This window comes from Canis lupus, chromosome 14 (genome assembly GCF_048164855.1).
Source record: "Canis lupus baileyi chromosome 14, mCanLup2.hap1, whole genome shotgun sequence".
NCBI classification, from domain to species: Eukaryota; Metazoa; Chordata; class Mammalia; order Carnivora; family Canidae; genus Canis; species Canis lupus.
Window position 1 is genome coordinate 38,591,101 of NC_132851.1, and position 27,691 is coordinate 38,618,791.

The 27,691-nt window shown below is 68.2% G+C and overlaps 1 protein-coding gene across 6 annotated transcripts in view; it reads left to right on the forward strand.

The window, feature by feature from the left end:
- ADGRB1 (adhesion G protein-coupled receptor B1) overlaps positions 1-27,691 on the forward strand; it is a 74,228-nt gene that overhangs the window by 31,018 nt on the left and 15,519 nt on the right. For all 6 annotated transcript variants that reach the window (XM_072774712.1, XM_072774708.1, XM_072774709.1 and 3 more), the window contains exons 15-21: positions 242-317; positions 1,073-1,175; positions 1,904-1,947; positions 17,463-17,604; positions 23,383-23,486; positions 25,777-25,879; positions 26,439-26,589. In XM_072774712.1, the coding sequence (XP_072630813.1) occupies positions 242-317; positions 1,073-1,175; positions 1,904-1,947; positions 17,463-17,604; positions 23,383-23,486; positions 25,777-25,879; positions 26,439-26,589 (723 nt within the window). The remainder of the gene's footprint in view (positions 1-241; positions 318-1,072; positions 1,176-1,903; positions 1,948-17,462; positions 17,605-23,382; positions 23,487-25,776; positions 25,880-26,438; positions 26,590-27,691) is intronic.

Here is a 27,691-nt window from a genome sequence, read left to right on the forward strand (position 1 = left end):
GTCCACCCGGAAGCACACGGGAGCCAACGCTGGCTCCAAAGAAGAGAAGCGCACCCTGCCCGGCCCCCGGGGGTCACTTCGGGGGCCCCAGGTAGCCATGCCAGCTCTGACGGCTGTGCTGTGTGCGTGACGGGGGCGGACGTGACCCAGGAGCCCCCCCCCCCGGGCTGTGTGCTTCCCTTGCTGGAGCAAGGCCGCGGCTGAGGCGGTGGGAGAGGCTGACGGCAGTGCCCTCTTCCAGAGGCGGACGACTCGTCTGTGTTCGTGGTGGGCACCGTGCTCTACAGGAACCTGGGCAGCTTCCTGGCCCTGCAGAGGTGGGAGGCGGCGGGAGACGGGGTGCACGGGGGCCTGCGGGAGGGGCCAGGGCCGGGCTCGAGGCTGGGGTTGGTGTTAGGGTCAGGGCCGGGGTCAGGGCCGGGGTCGAGGTCAGGGCCGGGGTCAAGGTCAGGGTTGGGGTTGAGGTCAGGGGCTGGGGTCGGGGTCAGGGTCAGGGCCGGGGTCAGGGTCAGGGTTAGGGTCGGGAAGTAGGCTGGGGTGAGGCCAGGGCTGGGGTCAGGGTCAGAGCCGGGGTCAGTGTTGGGGTCAGGGTCTAGGTCCGGGCCAAGGTCGGTGTTGGGGTCAGAGTCAGGATCAGGGCCGAGGCTGGGGTCGAGGTCAGGGTCGAGGTCAGGGTCGGGGCTGGGGTCGGTGTCGGGGTCAGGGTCAAGGTCAGGGTTAGGGTCGGGAAGTAGGCTGGGGTCAGGGCTGAGGCCAGGGTCAAGGTCAGGGTTAGGGTCGGGAAGTAGGCTGGGGTCAGGGCTGAGGCCAGGGCTGGGGTCAGGGTCGGGGCCGGGCTCGGTGTTGGGGTCAGAGTCAGGATCAGGGCTGGGGCTGGGGCTGGGGTCGAGGTCAGGGTTGGGGTTAGGGCCAGGGCTGGGGTCGAGGTCAGGGTCGGGGTGGGGCCGGGGTCGGTGTCGGGGTCAGGGTCAGGGTCAGGGTCGGCGCCGGGGCTAGGGTCAGGGCCTGGAGGGGGACCAGGACCAGGGGAACCCCTACGCGGCCCTGACACGACCTGCCGGCTCTGCCCCAGGAACACGACCGTGCTCAACTCCAAGGTCATCTCCGTGACCGTGAAGCCCCCGCCCCGCTCCCTGCTCACGCCCTTGGAGATTGAGTTTGCCCACGTGTACAACGTGAGTGCCCTCCGTGTGCGGCTGTGCGGGCTTGATTCCTGCCCCTGATCCCACCCGGTCCCGCGGCCGCCTGGGGTGTCCCATTAGCTCGTGTCCCTGAGACAGGCTCGGGGAGGTTTGGCTCACGGCCGGGCGATGTGGGAGGCCAACCTCAACCCACGTCTGCAGCCGCACCGGCGCTGTGGCCCCTCCTGACGGGAGTCTGCCCCGGCCGCACAGCCCCGCCAAGCCCTGCTCCCTGGGGCTCCCACCGCTCACCGGAGCCGGGGTGCACATGCCCTTGGAGCAGCTGACGGCCAGGAGGCCAAGCTGGGAGCCCAGGCCGTCACCCAGCCGGGACAGAGGGCACCAGGCCCCGAACCCCAGGCCAGGGTCGTGGCAGGAACTGGTCCTGCTCCTTCCCACCGTGTGGCCCTGGGCAAGTTGCCGTCCCTCTCTGTGCCTGGGCTCCCCCTCACGTGTGAGCGGCAGGCTTGGTGGAGAGTCGTGGGCTCCAGCCCCACTCAGGGAGGGGTCGGGGGCTCCTTGAGACCACGCAGCTGGGGACCTCGAGGGGCCCGTTCCTTGGCCACCCTGGGCCCGTTTCCTCCTCCTCAGACCCCATCTCCGGGGGCCACAGCAGAGTCAGAAAGTCCACCTAGCACGCCTGTGGGTGGCCCCTGGCAGTGACCCTCGCGCGGGCCGGTGGGGTGGCCCTGTGACCCTGACTCCTCCCCGCTCTCTCCCAGGGCACCACCAACCAGACCTGTATCCTGTGGGACGAGTCAGATGTGTAAGTTCCCGCGGACTTCGTGGCCTCTGGCCTCCAGGTGGGCTCGGGGGAGGCTGGCCCACAGGGGAGGGCGACAGAGTCGGACTCGAGGCCGTGTCCTCCCTTCTATCCGTGTCTCACACGCTGCCTCCCTGCCCAGCTCCGGCTCTGAGGCCGCTTGAAGCCCACCCAGCCCGCCTCCCACCCTTCCCAGGAAAGAGTTGTGTAAAGGCCCCAAAGTGGGAGCAGCCTCCAGAGGAGGGTCAGAATTGGGGGACATAGGGCGGGAAAGAGGTTGGCGCTGGATCCTGGTGGGTCAGGTGAGCCTGGTGGGAGCTAGGCCTTCCCCACTGCAGGGGTCGGGGGGCCAGGCGGGTGGGCATCCCTGTCACAACCCGTCTCTCTCAGTGCAGGCGTCAGCATCCCGTACGCCTCCCGGCACCCCTTCCCCGGGCTGGCTGGAAGTGTGAGTCTGCATAGTCTGGCCCCCGCCTGGGGGTCCTTGCAGCACCCTTGTGGTCTGGGCAGTGCAGTGTTGAGTGTGTGTCCTGGGGGTTCAGGAGGGCTCCCACAGCGGCTGACCTTGCAGGGGGACTGGTGTGCCTGGCAGAGGGGGGGATTGAGATGGAAGCACACCTTGAGCCAAAATGTGGAACTTGGACGGGACAGGTGGAATGTGAGGTGTGGCTGGAAGAGCAGGTGGCTGGGGAACAGGCGGGATGGGGCCAGTTGTAGGCTGCGGTATAGGAACTCTGGAAGTTGTTGGAATGAGATCATCATCTACCCATCCATCCATCCATCCATCCATCCATCCATCCATCATGCATCCACCCCATCCATCCATCTACCCCATCCATCCACCCCATCCATCCATCCGTCCTCATCCATGTACCCATCCCTCACCCCCATCCATCCCCAACTATCCATCCACCACCTCCATCCACCCATCCATCCTCCAGGGATTACCAACCACAGACAAGGTACTTGTCTATCAGGTTTTATCCTCAACCTTGTCCTGTCCAGTGAGGAGGGGCAGTAAAGCAGGAACCTATAGGCTCCTATGAAACTGTCAGGTCATGCCACTTGCCAAGAAGTGGGACCAGATGGATCTGGTGGCAGGTGGGGTGAAGTCCCTTTTAAAGCAGGTTCGTGGGAGCCTCTCTGAGGAGATAAGGTTTGAGCAAAGGCCTGACGTCGCACCGTGCATGTGAGTGTCTGGAGACCAGCATTCTGGAAAGGGGCGGGTGGTACCAGGGCCCTGTGCCGAGGCCCTGCGGGGCCGGTCGGCAGGTTCGGTGGGCCTGTCCTGCTCCGGGCCTGGGGTGTGAGGTAGGGCCTGGGGGAGGGCTGGCGGCCTGCAGCCCCGGCAAGGGGCCCGCGGCTACGGTCATTGTCCTGTGCTTTTCTCTGGGTTTTCCGAGCGGCACAACCCCTTGGTGTAAAATGGGGCGTCTGAACAGAAAGATGAAAGAAAAAGCAAGAAAGCAGGCCCTCGCTCACAGCGCCCCAGCCGGCCCTCAGAGCTTTGCGTTCCCAGGCGGCAGGTTGCGCGGTGGCCTCCGGTCCATCGGTCCAGCCCTTCGCCGCGGCCTCCATCCCCTCCCCGGGGGGGCGGTTCAAAGGCTGCTGCAGCCCCCGGGCCACACGGTTCGTGCCTACTGGAGGGGCCTCCCACTCTCCTGACCGGCACCAGCGTCCTGGCTCCCACAGCCGCACCACGTTGCCGTGGTCCCCTTGACGTCCGGTCCCAGGACGCTCCCAGGCTCTTGGAAGCAAACTGCCTTCCAGAGACGTGGGATTCATCCCCCTTGGCATCCCTGGGCCGCGGGCTGTGGGAGCTCTGGCCAGCCCAGAGTGCGGCCAGGCCACCGTCCCCGGAGCCCCGTGTGGCCGGGGACGGACGCGCCCTCTGGGGGCATCAGCCTCCCATCCTGGGGCCACCTCTGGCCCTGAGCTCCACCTGCCCTTCCTCTCTCGGGTGTGGGAGCCTGCGCACTGTCCCGGCGAGGCCCACCCGCCCCCGGTCACCCCGGATGCCTGGCATTGTGAAGGTTTCTGAGCCTGGGGGCCCAGGCCCCGAGGACAGAAGGGAGGTGCCAGTAGCTGTGCCACGTTTGAGGTGTGCCCCAGTCAGCGTTCGCACACGAGCTCCCCGTCTGGTCCTGGGCATGGCCCTGGGAGCCCGGCTGCACTGCGTCTGTCACCTCTGAGAAAGCCGAGCCTCCTGGAGGGGCCTGTGACTCAGCATCTGACCCAGGACTGGGCAGCCTGGGACCCACGGGGGAGGGGGGCTGTGCTGGAGAGGGCTGGCTCCACCCCCGCACCCCCCACCCCTGGTCTGCGCTGGGCACCTTCCCCTTCCATGGCCAGCTGGGGTGCTTCTCATCCCATGCGTGGGCTCAGAGGAGCCCAGGGGTTCCTAGATGACCTGACATAGGGTCCAGGGCAAGGGCCCCAAGTCGGCTTCCAGCTGTGACCTAGGAACTGAGTCTGCTGGCATGGACCTGTGTGTGCAGGGCGGCATGAGAAAGAGTGTCGCACATGTTCAGGATTGGGGGGCTTGGGGACAGGGAGCCAGTGGCCATCTGATGAGAAATAGTGATTTTCCTTCCATGACGTGATCCCTAACTGAGCCCTGTCCTGATAACAGACTTAGCCTTCACGCAAGTCACCTGCTGAGCCCTGACCTTGGTCACTCTGGGCCTGACCTTGGTCACTTGAGCCCTGACCCCTGGTCACATAATGAGCCCTGGTGAGCCTTGACTTTGGATACTCTGAGCACTTACTGTGGTCACTCTCTGAGCCCTGACCCTGGTCACACCCTAAGCCCTGACCCTGGTCACATTCTGAGCCCTGACCCTGGTCACACCCTGAGCCCTGACTCTCATCACTTTCTGAGCCCTGAGCCTGACCCCTCACACACTGAGCCCTGCCCTTGGTCATTCTAAGCCCAGACCCTCGTCACTCTCTGAGCCCTGACCCGGGTCAGATGCTGACCCCTGACCTTCATCAAATACTGAGCTTTGACCCTGGTCACACACTGAATCCTGAACCCTGCCCCTAGTTACACTCTGAGCCTTGTAGCCCTAACCTTGGTCACACAAGCCCCGACCTTCATCAAACACCGAGCCCTGACCCTGGTCACTCTCTGGCCCCAGTCACAAGCTGAACCTAACCCTAATCACACATAACCTTGACCCTGGTCACTCCCTGAGCCCTGACCTTGGTCACACTCTGGGCCCTGATCCTGGTCACATTCTGAGCCCTACCCTGGTCACTCTCTGATCCCTGACCCTGGTCACAATAGGGCCCTGGTCCTGGTCACATTCTGAGCCCTACCCTGGTCACTCTCTGATCCCTGACCCTGGTCACAATAGGGCCCTGGTCCTGGTCACTCTCTGAGCCCTGACCCTGGTCACACACTGACCCTGACCCTAATCACACCCTGAGCCCTAACCCTGATCACTCTCTGACCCCTGACCTGGTCACACTCTGGGCCCTGACCCTGGTCATGCTCTCAGCCCTGACCCTGGTCACCACTGACCCCTGACCCTGGTCACACTCTCAGCCCTAACCCCTGACCCAGGTCACACCCTGAGCCCAGACCCTGGTCACACACTGAGCCCTGACCCTGGTCGCACACTGAGCCCTGATCCTGGTCACACTCTGAGCCCTGGTCTTGGTCACTCTCTGGGCCCTAATCCTGGTCACTCTCTGATCCCCAACCCTGGTCACTATCTGGACCCTGGTCACATACTGACCCTGACCCTAATCACACACTGAGCCCTAACCCTGGTTATACTCTGATCCCTGACCCTGGTCACACTCTGGGCCCTGGTCCCATTCACACCCTGAGCCCTGACCATGGTCACACTTTCAGCCCTGACCTTGTTCACACTCTGGGCCCTGACCCTGGTCACCACTGACCCCTGACCCTGGTCACACACTGAGCCCTGATCCTGGTCACACTGGGCCCTGACCCGGTCACACTCTCAGCCCTGACCCTGGTCACACCCTGAACCCTAACCCCGGTCACACTCTGGGCCCTGGTCCTGGTGACTTTCTGGGCCCTGGACCCAGTCACTCTCTGGGCCCTGATTCCGGTCACACTCTGGGCCCTGACCCTGGTCATGCTCTGGGCCCTGGTTCCGGTTACTCTCTGAGCCCTAATCCCAGTCACTCTCTGATCCCTGACCCTGGTCACTATTGGGCCCTGGTCACACACTGACCCTGACCCTGATCACACACTGAGCCCTAACCCTGGTCACTCTTTGATCCCTGACCCTGGTCACAATCTGGGCCCTGACCCTGGTCACAGTCTGAACCTTGACCCTGGTCATACTCTGGACCCTGACTGTGTGTCTCATCTGGAACCCGTTGTGTGTGTTCACATATGTCATACGTGTGTCATATGCTTGCAGGGCCACCTCCTCTTGTAGATACTTGCGACAGTTGACCATGTGACATGCTCATCTTAGAAAAAAATGAGTCAGAGGCTTCCACCCACAGCACAGACCCTCCACCTGCCTCGCCCCCAGTTATACACACACATTTCCACACAGAGCCTTGACACCCACACTTGACATCTCTGTAAACACTGGGCCCTGACAGCTCCCTGGAGCCCCCTGCCCCGGAAGCCCAAGTTATGTGGCGGGTGCCCCCCTCCCAGCCAAAGACCCGGATCTCGGGCTCCGGAACCCCAGCTGACAGCATGGCTCGGCACCCCTCCCCCGCAGCCTCCGGCAGCCTGGCCCTGGCAGTGAGGGGGGAGTGGGAGTGCTGGCGGGTGGGGGGTCCCTGCCAAGCTCCCAGCCGTTCAGGAGGACGGGAGGACGCGTGGAGGATGGGTGACAGAGCTGATGAGGGCCCAGAGCACATCCCGGGCCTCGGTCCCGTGGTCCTGAGAAGCCGGCTCCTGGCCTCCCCCTCAGGCAGCTGCTCAGTTAGAGCATGAAAGTCGGAGCTGGTGGGATCCGGGACCGGACCGTCCGCTCTGCGGCCGGCAAGTAGGGCCGCCGGGCCCGTGTGGTGAGCAGGCGGGGGGCAGGCACTCCCTGCAGTGCTCCTCCTGCCCAGCCGGCGCTCGGGGGTGTCTGCTGGGGGCCAGGCCTGTGAGGGCCGGGAGGGGCAGGGTCGGGGCGCCGGGTGGGGGCTTCCCTTACTGGTGGCTCTGGGCCCCGACTCCCTGCCGGGCGGACGCTGGGCTGGTGGAGAGGGTGGCGGCCTGCACACTCCGTGGGGCTCTCTCCTTGCAGCCTGACCCCGCCGGGCTCTGCAGATTCCCACCCCCCCCACCCCCCCCCCCACCCCCGTGTGCAGGGAGACCGGCCCAGGATGCCAAGCGGCCAGCGGGGTCGCCCTCAGGTCCCTGCTGCAGACCCCGGCCGGCCCCTCCGCGGGCCCCTGCCCTTGTGCCCGGTCCCTTTAAGAGCCTCGCCCCCACCCTTGGTTTCCTTGGAGAGGGCAGCGAGGGGCAGGCCGAGGGGAGGGGAGCGGAAGGGAGAGTTGGCAGGGTCCTAGGTCCCTGTGGGCTGCTTCCCAGCTGAGTCTCCCAGGAAGGCTGGTTTCTGCTGGGGACGGAGGAGGGCGGAAGGGAGGGGGAGGGGACAGGAGACCACCCCCTCCGCAGCCCCTACCCCTGCTCTGAGGCTTTGCCCTTGGGGGCAAGGTGGTGCCAGAGCCCCCAGGGGACCTGCCTTCTCCTGCAGGGGCTGCTGAGCCCACCCGCCTGTCTCCTCGCAGGGCTGGGAGCTGGAGGGCACAGACAAGGCCACAAGGTCATGGCCCGCGACGGCTGCCGTGCTCTGAACCCGGGGTGGGGCCGTGGGCACCCCCCACCGCCCCCTGGCTGACAGCCCGGCGCCCCCAGCCACTGCCCACCACCCCGTGGCCCCCCGGCTGCCATCATCCTCAGGGCAGCGGGGACAATTAGCCTGTTGGCCCTGTGTGGCCCCTGCGCCCAGTTGTGCTGCAGCCCCAGTCACCACCTGGCCCGGAGGCCTTCTCGGCCACGATCCTACACCCACATTCCCGTCCCGGCCGCGATCCTACACCCACGCTCCCATCCACTACTGCCCAGCTCTGACGCCAGCTAGCCAGGAGGCCATGTGTCCTCCTGTGTGCCCCTCCCGGGGCAGGGCCTGGGTCCCATCCACTGTCCACGCGCTTCCGCTGATGGAGACACACAGTGAACCCACGGGAGGTGACAAGGCCGCTGGAATGGGCCCCACTGGGACCGCGTTCCCATCCTCGGGGGCTGGGGATTTACCCACTCAGTGCCTAAGCACATCTCACCCGAACCTAGCACCCAGTGTGGTGTGACCTTGGTGGCAGTGTCCTGCCATCAGGGTGTCCCCATGCCACCTGCCCAGCAGGATGTCCACCAGGATGAGCCCACCCCCTCTGCGCCCTCACATACAGGTCAGTGGCCCCCGGGGAGGGCAGAGGCCAAAGAAGCTGAGCCTGCCCTGGACATGGCTTCGAGTTGTCCCCCTGGGGTGACTGCTTGGGCCTGTGTCCCAAGGGCCAGGGTCTGTTGGGTCCTCAAGCCACACTCGGCTGGTCAGGACGGCTCCTCGCTCCAGCTCGGGAATCCCTGGCTCTGCTCACACTGGACGGGCAAGCCCTGGCCTCAGTTTCCTTGACTGTACACTGGACCAAATGAGGGCCCACCACCACCCAGTCTGCGAGGGTGTCACCCAGCCCCCGGCCCCCACCACGCTCCCCAGGCCGTGGTGAAGAGCGGGACTGGCCCCAGCCGCCCACCCTGCCCTGCCCCTCTCCCCGCTTTCCTCTTGTTCTGCTAGAAAAAGCAGCCACTTGCTCCTGGCCTGTGATGGACACGGCGAGGCCTGTCGGAGAGGGAGCTTTGGCAGAGGATCGGGGTGGAGTCTGGCCCCGTTGGGGGGGTCAGATGTGCACCAGGCCTGGGCGTGCTGCTGTGGAGGGCACATCTTGGGGTGGGGGCCTTTCCTAGATGGAGCGTCAGGGCACACGAGCCTCCCTCCGCTCTGCGTCCAGCCGTGACTGACTGCCCCTGCGTCTGTCCTGTGGCTGGGGGTGTGGCCCTGTGAGCGGAGCGTCCACGGAGACTCGAGGGTGACGGGCCGGGTGGCCAGTCAGGGAGGGGAGGCCCCTGAGCTCACAGATCCGCCAGAGTGGGCCCTGGGGCTTGGCGTCAGGGCATGCCTGCCAGTGGGGGGGGACAAATTGAGTCCACTCTGTTGTCCCTGGTCATGTGGCTGAGTGGCCAGAGACCTTGGACGAGGGGCTCGGGGCCGGGCGGGGCCGTTGCCATCAGCAACGAGGCCAGGCCCACTGCAGGTGGGACCCCAGCAGCACCCCCACCCCACAGACCCTGCAGCACCAGCCTGTGCTGGGCTCTGGCTCGGGGAGGGGAGGCCAGAGCTGCCCTCAGGGAGGAGGAGGTAAACCCACAGGGACCCCAGTGCTGGGCACTAGGATCCTGGGCAGCACCGGGAAGTGACGGGGGGTGTGCCCCGGAGTGCAGGGGAACACAGCAGGGCACTCTGGGAGGGGCCTGGGCCTGGCCAGCAGAGCTGCTTTAGGGTGCCCCCCCCGCAGGGGTTCTGTTAACCCATTGTCTGCCCCCCCGGGGGCACCGCGCCCCAAGTCTGCACTCATACTGGTGCCCGGCAACGCGGAGAGGGCTCCCAGGAGCCCTGGGCCCCAGGAGGAGGGGTCAGCGCTGGGGGCTGCCCGCTGCCCCGGGCTGTGCTCACCTCTGTTCCTGCAGGGACGGCCTGGCCCCATCCTGCCGCCTCCCAGGCCCACTCCTCGGGCCCCGGCCCCCTGCCCGCACTGTCCTAGCAGTGTCACCGCTCAGGGCCTCTCTGAAGCCACACCCCTGTGTCTAGAGGGGCTGCCCCGGGCCTGCCCTGTGCTGTAGCTGGGCAGGTGGGGGGCGCAGGGGTCCCACCTGCAGTGGGCCTGGCCTCGAGTCTCGGTCCCACTCCTGACCAGTGGGGTTATTGGGGGCGCACCCTTCATCTCCTTGGGACTCAGTTTCCACATGTGTCAAATGGGGCTGCTGCATGTCAAGTACAGGCCGTGGAGCAGGAAATGCTCGGCCCATAGGCAGCTTCCTCGCCCCTCCTCCGGGAAGCCTGCGGGGAGACCCCTCCTGGGCCCACACTGTGCCCAGTGGGGAGGCACCTGCCGGCGTGGAGAGGGCCGCGGAGGGGGCTTCCTGGTGCCCAGTGGGAGCCCACCCGGGGGCGGGCAGTGGAGGCCCTGTGGGTCCAAGAGCGGCTCCGGCAAAGGGACTGAGGCAGGGGTCCCCGGGCTGGACTTGCAGGCGCGCGGGCATCCTCCTCCCGAGGGCACTGGCCTCGCTCTCCCGGGCTGTGCGACTGCTCGCTCTGAGGCCGCCCGGTCTTCACCCCGCGCCCCAGGCGGCCCCGCACCCCCGCTGTGGCCCCGGGGCCAGTGCCGCCCACCTGTAAGGCGCTGACGCCAGACACCAAGGGACTCCCGGCGGTGTCAGTGAGGCCGCGGGGACCGTGGCTGTACCTCCTCCCTGGGCCTCAGTGCAGAGGCCCCTGGAAGCAGGAAGTGGGATGACCTGGAGGTCACCGATCACCAGGTGAACTGCGAGACGCCTGGACGGTGGGGGCGTGACGGGCGCGGGGAAGGTATGGCAGGCCACCCGCATGCCGTCATGCACAGACAGGGATGGTGGGGCCTCTGACAAGATGGGTTCCGTCTACACAGTGGCCCAGATGCGGCAGGCGCCGCGGAAGCCTCGCTGGTGAGAGCTGGTAGCAGGGTTGGCAGCCAGCGTGAATCTCAGCGACGGTCACGGTGCTGGTTCTGAGGTGGTGATGCAGCCACCGTTAGGCTGTGACGGATGTGGCGGTGATGCCGGTGACCGTGGCGGCACAGCGAGCGTGGGGCAGTGGTGGTAGTGATGGTGGTGTTGGCGCCGTGACGGAGTGGACGGTGGCGATGGCAGGAGCCGTGTGGACAGTGACGGTGACAGTGTGACTGAGTGGTGACGGCAGTGGCGGCGGTCCTGTGACCGAGCATGGATGTGCGGCTGAGGATGCTTCTGAGAGCGGCCGTGATGGTGACGGAGTAGTGTGGCGGCAACGTGGCGATGACGGTGGTGTTGCCGATCACATCGTGGCGGTGGCGGTGGCGAGGGTGGCAGTGATGGCAGCGAATGCGGTATTGGGGGCGTCGACGGTAGCGACTGTGTTGACCTTGGTGGTTTTGGGGGTAGCTGTGTGGGTGGAGATGGTGGTGGCACTGAGGGCAGTGCGGGGATGGCTGAGCTCCCAGGGGACCTGCAGGCCCCTCCCCGTGAGAACCAGGACACGCCCGTGGCCCAGGCGGTGAGGCGGACAGGGTCAGATGTCACCCAGACTGAGAAGAAGGGCGAGGGGAGAGGGGAGGGAGGCTGGCGAGGCCGCGGCAATCTGGGAGGTGGCGAGGCTGGGCCGGCCGCCACAGTGGGCAGGTTTGGGGACACTCAGCACGGGGCCCAGCAGAGGCTGGCCGGGGAGGGGCCTCCGGGTGGGCAAGGGAGCACCCCCGTGGTTGGAGCGTGAGGGCGTGGGAGGTGACAGGCTCAGGCGGGATCCCAGGGTGCAGGTCTCTGAGCTGGGAGGGTCAGGAGGGGCAGCAGGGTCAGCAGGACCCGGCCCTCTCAGGCCAGGTCACCTCCTTGCAGGGCTGGGGAGCCCGGGGTCCCACCCTGTCCAGGCGACCGTCTGCCCAGGGCGGGTGGAGGGGGAGAGAACAGAGCCACACCACAGGGCCAGCCAGGTTTCCAGGTGGGGACGGGCCTGCGGCTGAAGCCGTGAATCGCAGGGTGGCTGGTGCGCAGGTGGGGGCAGGAGGGGGGCCCAGGTGGGGGTGAGGAGGGGTCACTGGGTGGGGGTGAGGAAGGGGGGCCCAGGTGGGGGCAAAGAGTGGGGGGCAAGGAGGGGGGCCCTGGGCAGGAACACAGGCCTCAGGGGCCCAGGGCTCACCCGGCAGCTTGCTCAGCGAGACCCAGGTCGGGCATCCGTGCCCAGATCCACGGGGCACAGACATCGGGGTCCCTCAGGACCACAGGTCCCGCCCCCAGCCCTGAGCCCGTGGGCTCTCCCCAGCATGGCAGGGGCCCTGGGCAACCCCGAAGGACCAGCAGAGTCAGCCGGGGGACGGGGGGACGGGAGGGCGTGCGGTCAGAGGCACCGGCCAGGATCAAGGCCTGACGGAGATGGCGCCTGCGTGCTGGGTCGCCGCTGGTTCCGACTGGGCTGGCGTGCGCAGGCAGGTCCAGCGGGGCCTGGGGGTGGGAGTCTTGAGGCGCTGCCGGGTGAGGTAGGACCCCAGGGAGGGGTCCCGGCACGGAAGCAGGCCAGGACCAGATGGAGGGTCAGGTGCAGCGCTCAGGAATTCACGGGCCATCCAGGCAGGCTCCCTGGGGGAGGAGACCGAGCACAGGCCCCGACCTGTGGCTCCGAGGTCAGTGGCAGAGGCGGGAGGTGGGCCTTCTGATGGATGAAGCTCCACTTAGCAGGGCCCGGGCCTCGGGTGCTTGGCGCGGGAAGCACAAGTGGAGGCCAGGCTGAAAGGCCTCGAGGCGCTTCTGGAAGCCCCTGCCCACTGCCGCGTCCCCTGTGGGGTGTGCTGTGCCCACTCCAGCTTTTTTCTGTTGTGTGGGAGGCTACCTATGAGTCATTCACACTCCAGTGTGAATTAGCCCATCAAACCCCAGGAGACCCTGACGGTTATAGTCTCGTAATAGACCCGAGTCGTGGGCCGGCAGGAGGCATGAATGCGGCAAATGCCCTGGTTCGGTGGGTGGACGTGGACGCGGGGGGCGGCTCTCAGCACGCCCTCCGTGTCCCCCTCCCCTCTTGTACCGTGAGCGTGCCAGGCCCCTGGGCGCCGTGTCCCTGCGTCTCCCTGACGGCGTGCTGGCTGAGGATTGGGGCCCGCTTCACGGGGAAGGCGGCTCAGCTCCCAGGGACCAGGATGGGATCTGCCCAAGCGGGGAGCAGGCCTTGCTGCCCTGTCCCTCCTTGTTAGGCCGGGACCGGCCAGGAGGCAGGGGGGGCCCCGGGCCGAGCCTCCCCCCAGGGTCTCGGACGCACCCTGGAGAGGAGCCAAGCTGGGACCAGGCTCATGGCAGCGGCCTCTCCTCCCTGAGTGGGGATGCGGGGACGCGGGGACGCGGGGGCAAGGCGATGGCCCCATGCTGCATGCTCAGTGTGGGACTAGGCGGGGGCTTGTGCCGGGAGCCGGGCCTGCAGCCTGAACGCGGCCACAGGGGAGCCCCCGAAGGGCAGAGTGTTGCGGTCCGATCAGGGGGTGGACGGGCCCCTCAGCGAGGAGGGGGCCGTGGGAGGTTTGGGCAGAGGACAGCATGGCTGGCCCGCTGCAGCGGTGGCCCTGGGCTGCGGGGCCGACCGGTGAGGCCAGGGGGGCAGCAGCCACTGGCCCCTGGGGTCCCCCCAGGGTAGTGCCATGGAGCGGGGCAGCGGTCAGACCCCCAGGGCCTCATGCAAGGAGGCAGGTGGGGCCTGCGGGCCGGTGTGGGGGGGAGCGTGGGGCAGCGGAGGTTTGGAGGGCGGAGGGGCTGGCTGCCAGGTCCTGGCTGGTGCCCCCAGGGCTGTGCCAGCAGCAAGGCGAGCGCGCTGGGCCTGGGCCTGCCCTCCCAGAGGACAGTGCGGGAGGGGACCCTGAGGCCGTGAGCAGGGACCCCAGATACGGAGGCTGTGGGTCAGGGTGGCCTCTCTGCAGGACCCGGGAGCTGGCCGTGGCCACGGAGGCCGCGGAGGCAGGACCAGCCTGGCCTCCAGCACGTCAGGTGCCCTGAGGGGGGAGGCATGGCTCTGCCCTGGGAGCCCTGGTCTGAAGGGCCTGGGTGGGGGGGAGCTCAGGCAGGGAGGGGCTCCCGCTCTGACCGCTGGGTCCCCCTGCCCTCCTGGCCCTGGGAGCTGCCACGGCCCAGCTCCTTCCCTCGCCCTGGACCTGGAGGGGAGGAGGAGCAGGTGTCACTGACCCAGATTCCCGCGGCCTGGGCTTTGGGAGGTGGGGGGTTGGCTCCATGACCCAGATACTCCACGTTTCTGAAGCTCAGACAGGAGGCAGCGAATGGTCTCCCAATGCCGTTGTCGTGTGCGAGAGGGAGTGACCTGCCTGTGGTGTGGAGATGGGAGCAGGTGTCTCCGGAGCAGGAAGGATTTCAGTCAGATATGGGAAGGACTTCCAGGCGTTGGGGTGTCAGGGGATGCGTCCTGGAGGTTTTGCTGAAAGGAGGACAGAGATTCCCTGGCCTTTCCCAGGTCACGGGTGCCGAAGATGGGGTCAGGGACCGCCTACCCGCCTATCTTGCTGGGCTAACCACCTGAGCACCCTGCCTTGGCCGAGCTCTCTTCCGGGCCTGGGGCGGGCAGCTGGGGCAGGTGCCCCTCTCTGCTCTGGGTGTCAGGTTACCCTCAAGGGGAGGGTCATTCGAGGTCCGTCTTCGGAATCCAGCGGTTCACAGTGGTGCCTGGAGCGGGTGTCACACGGGTAAAACTTGTCGTCCTGGCCCTGCTGCCGCCTGCCGCGTAGCCCTGAGTGAGAGCACCGGCTCTGAGCAGCGTGCTGACCTAGGGGGGCTGCACCTACGCGGGGGGCCCAGGGGCTGTTGCAGAGCTTCAGTGATAAAAGGCACAGGAAGCCGGTGACTGAGGTGTGGGAGGAGCAAGGAGGGGGTGGCCGGGCTGTGTGCCAGGCCCGACCGCGCTCCCCGACACAGGCCTGGAGGTCTGCTGGGCCCTAGCGAGCAGGAGTCAGGGACAGGGGAGCCCAGGGCTCCCGCACTGCAGTCCCCACCCGGGTCGCGACGCACCCCCACACCCACCGTGCAGGTCTGGGCACCTGCCAGAGCGGCCCCAGCTGCCTGCCCACCCCCACAGCCGGTTCTTGGGACCTGGGGAACGGGGCGATGCTTCCCTGTGCCCTTCAGGCCTGAGGCTGCAGGGCGGGCAACATGGGCAGCGGCCCCTTGCCCGACCCCTCCTCTGGGAGGCCGATAAGCTGATTAGCGTCCTCGTCGGGAGCCCCGAGGGGCCAGCCACCAGCCTGCGCTGGCATTGTCCCAGGAGGTGGCCTGCAGCGCTCAGCCTGGCGCCCTGCAGACCCGCCAGCACGGGCTGGGAACCTGCCAGGCTGCTGGCCCCAGCCAGCCCGGCTCCCCTCAGCCCGGGCCTCGGGGTGCCGTCCCCTCCCTGTCCTCCCCAGCCGGACAGCTGGGTTCCGGATGCCACCCCCCCCCCCCCGCTGCAGCTTCGTTCAAAGGAGGAGAGCGGAGGCAGTGTCCCTGCCTGCATCCTGAGAAGCACAGCTGTGATTTGAACCCAGGCCTGGCTGGCCACGAACTCCTGTTCTCAGGAGCAGCGGCGGGGCTGACGCCCTGGGCCGGTGGGCAGCTAAGAGAGGGGTGCCCTGCCTGCAGACAGCAGCGGCCTGCAGGACTCCTCCCCGGAGCGGGCGGTGTTTGGCGTCTGCTGGCCTGTGCTGTGCTGGCTGGCGCGGCGTGCGGTCAGTGGCTCGGGCAGGCAGGGCTGCGGCCTCACATGCAGCGGGGGCCGGGCAGGGGCACAGTGGGCGGCAGCAGGGCTGGGGGGCGAGGGGAGAGCGTGAGGGGGCAGCGCCAGGGCAGCCCAGCGAGGCCCTGCTAAACCTCTGACCAAGGACAAGGGGAGGCCCAGGCTGGGCCTGGGTGTCCCTGGGAGCTCCGGGGTCTCCGGGACCCTGCAGTCCCTTTGCATCCCTTCCATTGTCCAGGTCCTGCTTCTGCTTGGTGGTCAGTGTTCTTTCCTTCCCCGGAGGAGGGAAGAGGAGGAGGAGGGCCTCTGCCGGGGCCTTGCTAGGCTTTGACTTTGGCTGTACCCTGTGCCCCTCTGTGGCCCTTGGCTACTTTGCATTTGTTTTAAGGAAGGCCCCTAAAATGGATGAGCTTTGAGCTCCCCAATCCTGGGCCCTTTGGGCTCAGGCCACAGCACCTGTGAGAGGGATTCCCTGTCTTCTCACTGTACTCTGGAGACCCCGGAGACAGGGCACACGGGCTGGAGTGCGGGCTTGGGGGTGCCTCCAGGGCCATGGAACCCCATGCACCCCACAGAGCCTGGGGCTAGCTCCGGGCCTTCAAACTCTGCCGTACGGCCCCCGGGAACTGGGCTAGCCCCTCGGGCGGGTCCTCCTCTGTAGGAAGGGGCAGGTCTGTCCCCCCTGCCCCCCCCCCCCCCCCCCGAGAGAGGGGAATCAGAGCAAGGCTTGGCCTGGAATACATCCCTTCTCCCCGGGGGCCTGAAGCTCAGAAGGGGATTGTGTAACATCTCCAATTGAACAGAACCACCGTGGGGCTCTCAGATCCCAGCGGCTGGTGATCCTAAACCCTCCTGCAGGCGCACACAGACACGCAAGCGCTGTGCCGGGCGCCTCGCGGGGGTGCGCCCACTGCGTCCTCTGGACTGTCCTCCCCATTTTAGAGCTCAGGAAACTGGAGCTAGGGGTGAGGATAGGTAACTTCCTGAGGTGACAGGGTGGGCGGGGGGGGGGGGGGGGGGCGGGGTGACCATGGCTGGCCGTTTGCAAACCCAAGGGTTGAGCGGCGCGGCCCTGTCCGGGTCTGTGTCTGTGCGCCGGGTCGGGGCTCCCCTGGGGAGCGCACTGGGCAGGGAGCTGGGCCCCCCCCCCTGCAGGCACCCCGAAGGGCCCGGGTGGGGACAGTCCGGCTGAGGCCCTGGACAGCTCCGTGGTGCTGGCGCTGAGAGGCCCTGAAGCTGCAGGGGAGTGTAGGGCAGGCCCCGGGCAGCCCCTGGCTGCAGCGCCCCTTGATTTCCCCCGCGTCCTGGGAGCAGGCGCCGGCTGCGGCCTGGTTCCAGGAGGCCTGCGGGTGCGGGTGCGGGTGCGGGTCCTGACCTGCGGGCCTTCCATCTGCGCCTACCCAGGGGCGCCCTCCTGGACCCCGGGCGGCCGGGCCAGCGGGTGAGCCTGCCCGGGCCGGCCGCTGTGGGTGGCCCGACACCCCCAAGTTCCTGGGCGGGTGGGCTGGCCTGGCTGGGGGGTGCCCCGGGGTGCCCGCTCCGGCCCCGTGGAAGTGGAGGGGCGCCCCGTGGGCCTCGGGTGGCTGCAGGGCGGGGCGGGGCGGCCCCAAGGTCACCGCGGGGCTCGGGCTCGGGGCTCGGGGCTCGGGGCTCGGGGCTCGGGGCTCCGGCCCCTCCCGGCGCGCCCCCGCCCGCCCCGCCCGCGGGCTCCTGGGCTCGCTCGGGCTCGGGCTCGGGCTCGGGCTCGGGCTCGGGCTCGGGCTCGGCGGGGGAGGGGGCGGGGCGGGCGCGGGGCCAGGGCTCGCTCCGCGGGCTCCCGAGACGCGCTCCGCGGGCCGGCGGCGGCCATGGGGCGCGGGGCGCGGGGCGCGCGGGGGGCGCGGGGCGCGGGGCGCGGGGGGCGCGGGGGGCGCAGGGCCGGGCCGCCGCCGCCGCCGCTCACGCCGCGCTGTCCCCCGCCCGCCCCGTGTGTCCCGCCCCCAGGCCGTCCGCCCCCGCCCCCCCGCAGCTCGGGCCCTGGTCGTGGCGCGGCTGCCGCACGGTGCCCCTCGACGCCCTCCGGACGCGCTGCCTCTGTGACCGGCTCTCCACCTTCGCCATCTTAGCCCAGCTCAGCGCCGACGCGGTGAGACCCCGGCCGGGACGCGGGGGCGGGGGGGGGGGGGGGGGGAGGGGAGGGGGAGGGGCGGGCGCTTCCGGCGAGGGCGGCGCGGGGGGAGGGGGACGGACCCGGGACCCGGGACCCAGGACCCACCCCGCCCGGCCCCCCCGCCCGCCTGTCGCCCGTGGCCTGGCCCCACGCCGGGGAGGGGCAGGGGGGGCGCAGGGGCAGGGGAGGGGCAGGCGGGGGCAGCGGGGACTTGGCAGCGGCTGGCGATGAGGGGCCGGGCACCCCCGCCCCCTGCCCCCCTCCCCCCTCCCCCCTCCCCCCTCCCCGGGACCGACGCGCGAGTCTCCCCCACTCTCCTTGGGAGCCTGGGACCTCGGAGGGCGCCGGTCTCAGGGGAGCCGGCAGGCCAGGCCCAGGCTTTTGGGGCCGGGGAGGGCTTGGCCCGGCAGAGCTGGCACAGCGCGGCACTTGGTGGGTGCTGCGCCCCCGGCTGGGGGACCAGGCTCTGGCCTGCCGGGCAGAGGGAGAGGAAGGAGCTGCCACCTTGTGGGAGACCTTCCCCACCCTCCTCAGTGGACTCTGGTCTTCGGAGGCGGCTGTGACCCCAGGTCAGGGTCCTGGGGGGGGCTGAGGGGGGCTGAGGGAGGCTGGATCTGGCCCAGGCCCACAGCCCTGCCGGGGAGGGCCCCATCATCTCAGGGGCCTCCTTTCTGTTCCCGAGATTCTTGTGGGGGCTGCTGGTTTCTATGGTGACGGCATCTGGGGCCAGCTCCCTGGCTGGGGCCCTGGGTGCTGGGCTGGCCCACGGGGGCTGATGGGCTGTCCTGGGGAGCCCCCTCCAGCCCCCGAGGCCCCCGAGGAGGGAAGGGGCCAGGGTTTTCGCCCACTGAGACCCTGAGCCAGGCCCGGGTGCAAGGATCATTGAGCAGCACATGCGGAGCCCGGACCGGGGAGGGGGACGTGGCTCTCCTGGGCGTTCGGGGCAGCTGCTGTCATCAAAGGGGGCAGCACAGCTGTGCCTTCAGGGAACCCTGGGTTTGTCGTGGAAGATGGCTCCAGGCCTGAGAACATCCTGCCCACAGCCCCTTTGTCCAGCGGGACAGGGGGAGGGAGGGCAGGTCGTCAGCCAGGGTCCCCCGTGGGGGCAGAGCTCCACAGGACCTTAGAGGTCATTGCTACTTAAACCTCCCCTTGGCGGGCAGGGAGACTGAGGCCAGAGGAGGGTGCCTTGCTCAAGGTCTCGGGGCAAGTCTGGCTGGATGGGGGTCTGTGCTCTCGGCCCTGACCTCGGTGCCCTCTCCTCATCCTGCTGTCCCTGCGACAGCGTGTTGGTGGTGTTGGTTCTGGGGGAGAGCCTGAAGGCAGCAGCAAGGCCATCCTGGGGGCTCCCTGTAAGAGGCGGCTCTCTGCGTAGGTGGCCGGCGGTGCTAAAGCAGCAGGCTTCTTGTGCACAGGGGAGCCTCCAGTGGGGCTGGGGGCTTCCTGAGTCCCTACGAGGCCAGAGCAAGCAGGGCAGGGCCCAGCCTCGGTCCCTAGGTGGCCGCTCATCCCTCGGAGCGGGAGGAGGAAGGACCGGACAGGGTAGTGTCCTGGTGTAGGGTTAGTGTCAAAACACCGGCTTGTCCCTTACACCCAGCAACTCCAGCCTCCTGCCCCCTCCCCTGTAGGACAGAGCGGTCGTGTGTCCCTCGGGGTGGCTCTGCGGGGTGGGCCACCCGAGGGGCCAGCGCAGGCTGCAGGCAGTGCCGTCCACGGCCGGGGCCCGAGCCCCGGGTAAGCTCTGGCACGGAGGCCGGCTTCGGTGAGGGGGAGGCCGGCCGATGCTGGTGAGACCGGGAGCGGGAGGCTTGGGGCCCAGGGCCTCTCTGGAAGGCTGGCCTGCGCCCGCAGCCACCAAGGCCAAGCGTTTGGGCCCCTGTGCCGGGGTGGGCAGGTGAGGGCTCCGCCGGTCTGTGGGAGCTGGCAGTTCTGTTTGGCAGGGGGTTGGCAGCTGTGGTTGGGGACCCCTGGTGTCAGCGTGTGTCGGGGCCCACCCATGCCCCAAGGGAGCTGAGGCTGCAGTAGAGCAGCGCGCGGTGCCCAGGGTCACCCCGTGGCCAAGGGGCTGAGGGCCAGCTGCCCCGCCGCCGTGGGCCTTGGGCTCCTGGTCCATGAGACGGTGTAGCCGGGGGCCCTGCCTGATGGTGGGACCCCGCCGTGGGCGCGGGCATGAGCTCGGAGCCTGAGTGCCAGGGGGGCCAGGGTGGGCTCTGTCCCCTGCCCTGGGAGCTCCTGTCCCGGCCCGCTCTGGCCCCAGGGACAGCTGACCCAGAGGCGCTGGGTGGGAGGGGCATGAGGGGGACGTAGCTGTCATGCAGCCCGTCGTCTGCGCTAACACTCATGAGGGGCTGGGCCGGGGCCTGTGCCAGACCTCAGTCCTACCCTAGAGGAGCACGGGGTATGACGGGGAAGACAGACATGTGTCCGCACAAGCCTGCGAAGCCCAGGCCGCGGAGACAGATGCTCTGGGGGCACAGCCACAGCTTCCTTCCCTCCCTGGGGGCGGCATGAGGAGGAGGTGTGGAGCGGGGTCCTGAGGGGTGAATAGGAGTTCACCAGCTGAGCTTCGTGGAGAGGACGGATGGTCACGCCAGTGGAGGTGAGGAGGGCAGGAGACAGGTGGGGCTCCGAGGGCAGGGCAGGGGCGCGGGCACTGCTGGAAGGCCAGGGACAGTGGAGCTGCATCCCGAAGGCAGCGGGGAGTGGGGTGGCGGGGGGGATAGCAGGGAACGGTGGTGGGACTGGGCCTTGGAGGGGTCCCAGTGGCGGTGAGGGCAGGATAACCCCACCGGCAGGTGGTGGCCAGGCCTGGGGCGAGATGGGGTGCCGCCCCGGCTGGGGAGGGTGGGGATTTGGGTCCGAGCACGTGGGACCCGGGGATCCTGGGGTACGGGGTGGCTGCAGGAGGTCGGAGCCAGCACAGGGGCCGAGAGTTGGTGGAGGGGGGTGCTGCGGTCGCGCCCCAGGAGCCAGGAGGCCGAGGTCGCAGTTGGGGGCAGAGAAGCTGGGGGGGGGCCCCCCTCTGCCACCAGCACCGCGGGAGTGAGCTGACCGTGGGGGGCGGAGGAGTCACGTCTCCGCGGCTGAGTCACGTCTGTGAGGGGGCGAAGCCCGAGCCTCTGAGCCACAGCAGGGACCGAACCCGGGAGGTGTCGCAGCACCACACGCAGCACAGCACTCGCTGGCCCCGTGAAGCACAGTCGGTGCCGCTGCCCAGGGTCGCCGCGATGTGCCGGGGCGCGTGCCCAGCTGCTCCGGGTCCCGGCTCGGCATGCGGCTGGACCCCAGCCTCAGTGGGCCGGGGCTGGCTTGCGTGGGAGCCGTGGAGCAGGAGCAGGGCAGCAGAGACGGTGCTGAGGGAGGGACGTGTGCGTGGAGGTGGGTCAGACGGGCAGAGGGTTAAGGAGATTGAACCCAGGGGGCTCTGTGGGAGAAACCACGATGACCGTGTGGACAGCCAAAGGGAGACTCCCTGGGTGTGGGGGGCGGTATCTGGCGAGCGTCAGGATGAGGGGCTGCTTCAGATTGCACACTCGGGGGGGCCGCTGCGGGCTGGGGGCCTCTTCAGTGAGAGAAGAGCCAGCCACGTGAAGGTCAGAGGAAGAGCACTGGGCAGCGAGAGCAGCATGTGCAAAGGCCCTGGGGTGGCTCTGCACTTGGCCAGGGACCCGGTCTCCGGCAGGAGGCCGGCTGGCTTCTGTCTTCTCTCTTTCCGCTTGGGTTGGGGCCGATGTCTTGCCCTGGAAGTCTCCACACCAACCCTCCAACAAGAGCTAGAGATGTTGACACCCCCGTCCGCTCGTTCAGCCCTTCCTCCCTCCCCGCATCACCTAGAAGCCGCGAGCCCGGGGCTGTCGGGAGTGACAGATGAGCCAGGTGGAGAGGAGGAGAGTGGGCGGGCAGGTGGGCAAGCTGGCAGGCGTGTGGCTGCCAGGCCTAATGAGGGCGGACGGAGGCAGGTGGCCACGGAGGTAGGGGCCAGGGCCAGCCATGGAGCGGGTGCGAGCCACTTGCTTGGCCACCCGTGACACGCGTGCCAGCCGGGTTTCGAGGTTGCCGGCAAGTTCAAGGGTGCAGGCCGCGGCCGGGGGCCCCTGTGCTGGAGCCGCCCCCTGGACCGCTGACCGCTCAGCTGACCTTGGCCGACGTGTGCCTCTTCCCGGAGCCTGGCTTCCCTTGTCCGTTTGTCCAGCCTGCACAGGGGCGGGGTGTCCGGGCGGCCCAAGGACACCAGGCAGTCACCCCCCAGGCTGGGCCTGAGCGACACCCGCAGGGCCTGGGGGGCAGGAGGTGGTGTTTCCAGGGCGGGGTGGGGCAGTCCAGGCCCCGGAGCGGCCTGCAGGCGGGTGCAGGGCACAGCACAGGGCAGGCACCGCACCTCCCCTCGGGGAGCACCCCCTTAGGGGCACTCGGGACGCCAAAGGTGCCAGCCCGGGGCCAGAAGGCTGGGCCGGGGAGCCAGGGAGGTGGACAGGCTGCGTGGACAGCCGCCGGGATCTGCAGGGGCCGCGGAGCTGCTCCGAAGGGTGTTGGCCGCGGCAGACTTGAGCAGGGACAGGAGTGGCCCCTTGAGGGTGGGGAGCCCCCGAGAACCCCCTGTCCCCCAGGACACTGCCTCCTCAAGCCCAGAGGCAGCAGGCTGGGGAGGGGCTTCCTCACGCGGAGGAGCCCCGCTCAGTCCTCCACAAATACCCGCTGGCCACCTGCCACGCGCAGCACCGTGTGCCGGCGTGCCCTGCCTGCTGCAGGAGGGGACCCAGGGGCCCAGGGGCCCTCGGTGTGGAGCGCGCGGGTCAGGCAGTGACACGAGGGTGAGCGCGGGAAGCACACAGAAGTGGGGACCAGCCGGGCACTCGGGGTGGCACGTGGGGGGCAGCGGGCCCGTCGTGCAGCCCAAGGCCCCTCGAAGGGCACCACGTGGCGGCTAGGGAGGGTGTCCTGGGCAGGGGGACTGGCTGGTGGGAACGGGGAGGGCCCACGATGAGAGACAGTGTCATGAGGTAGAGGGAGAAGGGGGCAGCCCAGGCCCCGGGGCTCTTGGAGCATCCAGGCAATGATGGGGGTGGACGGGCGGGGGTCCCCAGGCAGGGCGGAGATGTGACCTCTGGTGGCATTTTACAGACTTCTCTGGCTGAGGCTTGGAGCAGCGCCGTGGGAACTGGGCCTGGAGGGGTGTGGGAGTGCAGAGCAGTGGGCCTCGCAGAGCCAGAGGGATGGGGAGAGGAGTGTGGGCAGGCGCGCCTGGTGGGGTGTGGGGCGGCAGGTGTTGGGGGTGGGACGGGTGAGGCAGCGGAGGCTGGACGCTGTCCTCGGATGCTGCTGGGATGCAGCTGGTGCCGAGGCCCGGCCAGGAAGCCTGCTGTTCCGCTCTCGGCTGCTGTTCCGGGGCACGCAGCCTGGGGGGGCTGTCGTGAGGGCCCGGGGTCCCCGGGATCTGTCTGTGTGCCCCTCTGGAATGGGGGAGTCTGTGAAGCATGGGCAGAGCCTTCATCGCCAGGCCTGGCAGGTGGCTGTGATGGTGGAGGACAGACCCCCCCCCAGCCAGGGACGAGAACCCCTCACTGGGGACAGCCCAGACCAGGGGCCCAGGGCGCAGGGGGCACACGTGGGGGTGCTGGAGGTGGAGAGGGAAGGCTCGGGGCCGGCATCGCCCAGCATCTGGGCCGCACGGAGTGAGCTGGGGCCCGCCGCCCGGGGCCTCGGTCCGCACCTGCCCGGCCCCTCACTCCACACTCTCCGCCCTGGACTCCTCAGAACATGGAGAAGGTGATCGTGCCGTCCGTGACGCTCATCGTGGGCTGCGGCGTGTCTTCCCTCACCCTGCTCATGCTGATCATCATCTACGTCTCCGTGTGGAGGTGGGGCCCGAGCGCGTGGGCAGGGGCCCGGGGTGGGGGCCCCAGTGGGTCCCAGGCGCGAGGTGGCTGGGGTCAGGGCTCGTCCCTTCTCTGTGAGAGCGCCGCGGCGGTGGGCTGGTGCGGAGCCCCCTTCCGGGTCAAAAGCGCCACCCCCCCCACCCCCTGGAAGTCACGGCTGCCCCAATTTCCCCTGCCCACCCCCTCCCCTCCTCCGCCGTTACCCTCTGTCCTCAGTCCCCTCCCTCCCGCTAGCCCCCCTGCCCGCTCCCCCCCACCAGATGACACTGATGTGCTGGTTGGGGGCACCCTTCTGCTCCACCCACCCCCACGAGCGCACGGGGCGGCCACGCGTCCTCCTACCTCCCAGTGCACTCCTGGCTGATGCCCGGCAGCCCACCCCCCAGCCAAGCACCCAGCCCCGGGACCTCGGAGCCCCCAGTTCTGTGTCCCACCATGTGGATGTGCAAGGCCCCAGGCTTCTCTGAGCCCAGGGTCATGTTCCAGGGTGAGAACTTCTGCTCGCACCCTTGCCCCCCACCCCCCTCCCCCAGGCACAGGGCCTCCTCCCAGGGCCCCTGGGCACCCCCGGCGGTCCCTGGTCCTGGGGTGGGGGCCCGTATGGCAGGTGGAGCCCCCCCGCGCAGCAGGGTAGGCTCGGGTGTGTGAGGGCAGGTGTGTGCCTGCGGCGGGGCGGGGGGTCTCTCCTCCCCACCCAGCGCCCTGCTTCAAGCCCCGCTGAACAGAAGTATAGGACAGGGAGTCTGAGTCAAGGTCACCCACCCCGCAGCTGCCTGTCTGTCTCCGTGAGGCCCACAGGGAGAGATCAATGGGTCAATGGGGAAGGGCGGCCTGTGCTCCCCGGGCCCCCTCCTCATCCTGCCCGAGGGCAGGAGCTGACCCTGAACCGCTGAACCACGCGGGTTCAGCCTGCACCAGGGCCCCTCCTAGCCAGGCGGGAGGGGACCGCTGTCCCGAAGCCCCCCTGGCCTGTTAGCCCGCTGGCCTGGCCCCTCCAGCCCCGCCTGCTGCAGCTCTGAGGGCTCTGCCCATGGTTTGCAGAGCACCTCCTTCCCCAGCTCTGCTGGCCGCGTCACTGCCCCTGTTAGCGGCAGTCAGGACCCCACCCCCACGGTCCCCACGAGGAAATGGGGACCCACAGAGGGACAGTGACCCGCCCAGGCACATCAGGCCATGTCATGGCTCCTAAGGCGCAGCCCTGGACCCTGTGCTCACCCCCCGCCTGGGTCGCAGCCCCCAAGGCCACTGGGAAACGGGCAGCAGAGGTGATGGCGGCTAACGCCTCCTGCCTCCTGCCTCCTGCTCCTGCGATCTCAGCCACAGCCCTGAGCGGCAGGCGCTCTCCCCTCCGGCCGTCTCGCGGATGGGAGACCGAGGCACAGAGGGGCTGGGCCACTTGCCCGGTGTCACACAGCCAGGATGTGGCTGAGCCGCTGCGGGCGTGGGCTCTGCAGCCCAGCCTCAGAACGCTTTGTCTTCCTGCCTCAGAGCCAGGATCGCACAGGGTGTGAAGGGCTGCAGGGGGACAGCTGGGGTGGAACCAGGAGCCCCCAGACAGTGAGACCCCGGAAATGAGCTGTGTCCCCAGGATCCAAACACAAGAGGGGATCTTGCACAAAAAGAAGAAGCAATTCTAAGGATGAGCCCTCCCTAGCAGGAGTGGGCAGCTGTGCCAGTGGTTCCCGTGGCCTTCCCTGGCATCTGTGTGCCAGAATCATATGTGGTAGAGCGGAAGTGGGGGTGGGGGTGATGGTGGAGGAGGTGTGGTGATGGTGACGATGGTGATGGTGGAGGCGATGGTGGTGGTGGTGGTGGTGACGATGGTGATGGTGGAGGTGATGGTGGTGGTGCTGGGTGTGGTGGTGGTGGTGGTGATGGAGGTAGTGATGGTGATGGTGATGATGGTGGAGGAGGTGTAGTGATGGATGGTGACGATGGTGATGGTGGAGGCAATGGTGGTGGTGCTTTGTGTGGTGTTGGTGGTGATGGTGATGGTGGAGGAGATAGTGGTGATGGTGATGATGATGATGGTGATGGTGACAATGGTGATGGTGGAGGCGATGGTGATGGTGGAGGCGATGGCAGTGCTGGGTGTGGTGTTGGTGGTGTTGATGGCAATGGTGACGGTGGAGGCAATGGTGGTGAGGAGATGGCGATGGTGGAGGTGACAGTGGTGGTAGCAGCACCGTGTCCGGGGAGGAGATAGTGCCGTAGTGTTGATATGGCCGCAGGATCCGGGTTCCTGTGAGGATGAGCCTGCTCTCTCCCGTAGGTACATCCGCTCGGAGCGCTCTGTCATCCTCATCAACTTTTGCTTGTCCATCATCTCCTCCAACGCCCTCATCCTCATCGGGCAGACCCAGACCCGCAATAAGGTATACGGTCTGTGCCCTCCCGTGCAGGACGGGGTGGGGGGGATGACCCCAAAAGGATCCCAGGAAAGCTTAGGGCGGGGAGTGCTGGAGTCACATGGAGTCCTCGCTCTCCAGCTGGCCAGGGCACGGGGCCCTGGTGTCTGCAGTCTCCAGCTGGACTGGCCCAGGCTGTGTCCCCTTGTCTGCCCTGCCATGTGGCCTTGGGGGCGACCTGCCCTCCCCGGGTGTCGAGTTCACCACCTGCTGAGCAGACGGGCTCCTATGAGCAGGTGCCGTGTCTCCCAATGGCTGAGGAAGGCGGGGCAGGGGGGCCTCTGTCCCTGGCGGAGGGGGCCACACAGCCCCTGGGAGCACAGGGAGCCTGGGTGCTCAACAGGCCAGCTCGAGGCAGTGGACCAGGTGAGCCTTCAGCTCAGGCCTTCAGTGCCGGCCTGAGCCCCAGGGACCCTGGGCCTGGCGCCTCCCGGCCGCAGCGGGCCCCTCCCTCGGGGCAGGCGTGGGAACGGGTTAGCGGGCACCTGCCCCCTGAGCCGCCCACCTGCCCGCCCGCCCTGCCCAGGTGGTGTGCACGCTGGTGGCTGCCTTCCTGCACTTCTTCTTCCTGTCGTCCTTCTGCTGGGTGCTCACCGAGGCCTGGCAGTCCTACATGGCCGTGACCGGCCGCCTCAGGAACCGCCTCATCCGCAAGCGCTTTCTCTGCCTGGGCTGGGGTGAGCAGCGCGGGCAGGCGGGCGGTGGGCCACCTCCCCACCCCACCCCTCTGCCCATTGTCCTGGGCCTGCTTGTCCCTGCCCCTGCGTCCTCCCCTGTCCCTGTGCCCCCCTCCTCTGCCCCCTTATGGCCCCCCTCCCCCTTGAGGCTCCTCCCCTCCCCCTTTGTGGCCCCCCTCCCCCTTGAGGCCCCTCCCCTCCCCCTTTGTGGCCCCCATCTCCCTTGATGCTCCTCCCCTCCCCCTTTGTGGCCCCCCTCCCCCTTGAGGCTCCTCCCCTCCCCCTTTGTGGCCCCCATCTCCCTTGAGGCCCCTCCCCTCCCCCCTTGTGGCCTCCCATCTCCCTTGAGGCCCCTCCCTTCCCCCTTTGTGGCCTCCCACCCCCTTGAGGCTCCTCCCCTCCCCCTTTATGGCCCCCATCTCCCTTGATGCTCCTCCCCTCCCCCTTTGTGGCCCCCATCTCCCTTGATGCTCCTCCCCTTCCCCTTTGTGGCCCCCATCTCCCTTGAGGCTCCTCCCCTCCCCCTTTGTGGCCCCCATCTCCCTTGAGGCCCCTCCCCTCCCCCCTTGTGGCCTCCCATCTCCCTTGAGGCCCCTCCCTTCCCCCTTTGTGGCCTCCCACCCCCTTGAGGCTCCTCCCCTCCCCCTTTATGGCCCCCATCTCCCTTAATGCTCCTCCCCTCCCCCTTTGTGGCCCCCATCTCCCTTGAGGCCCCTCCCCCCTTGTGGTCCCCCATCTCCCTTGAGGCACCTCCCTTCCCCCTTTGTGGCCTCCCACCCCCTTGAGGCTCCTCCCCTCCCCCTTTGTGGTCCCCCACCCCCTTGAGGCCCTTCTCCTACCCCCTGTGGCCCCTCCCCTCCCCTCCCCCCAGCCTCCCTAACGTTGCCAGATAAAATGCGAAGCCAAGTTCTATTTAAATTTCAGATAATGAGTTATTTTTAAGCGTGCCCCGCTCAACGTTTGGGACACACAATAAAAATGGTCTCTTTTTTATCTGAAATTCGAGCACGGCACGGCGTCCTGCGTTTGGTGTGCTGACCTGCCGCCAGGCCCCCAGGCCCATGGGCCCTCCCCGGGTCCCCCCTCCCCCGTCCCCTCTCTC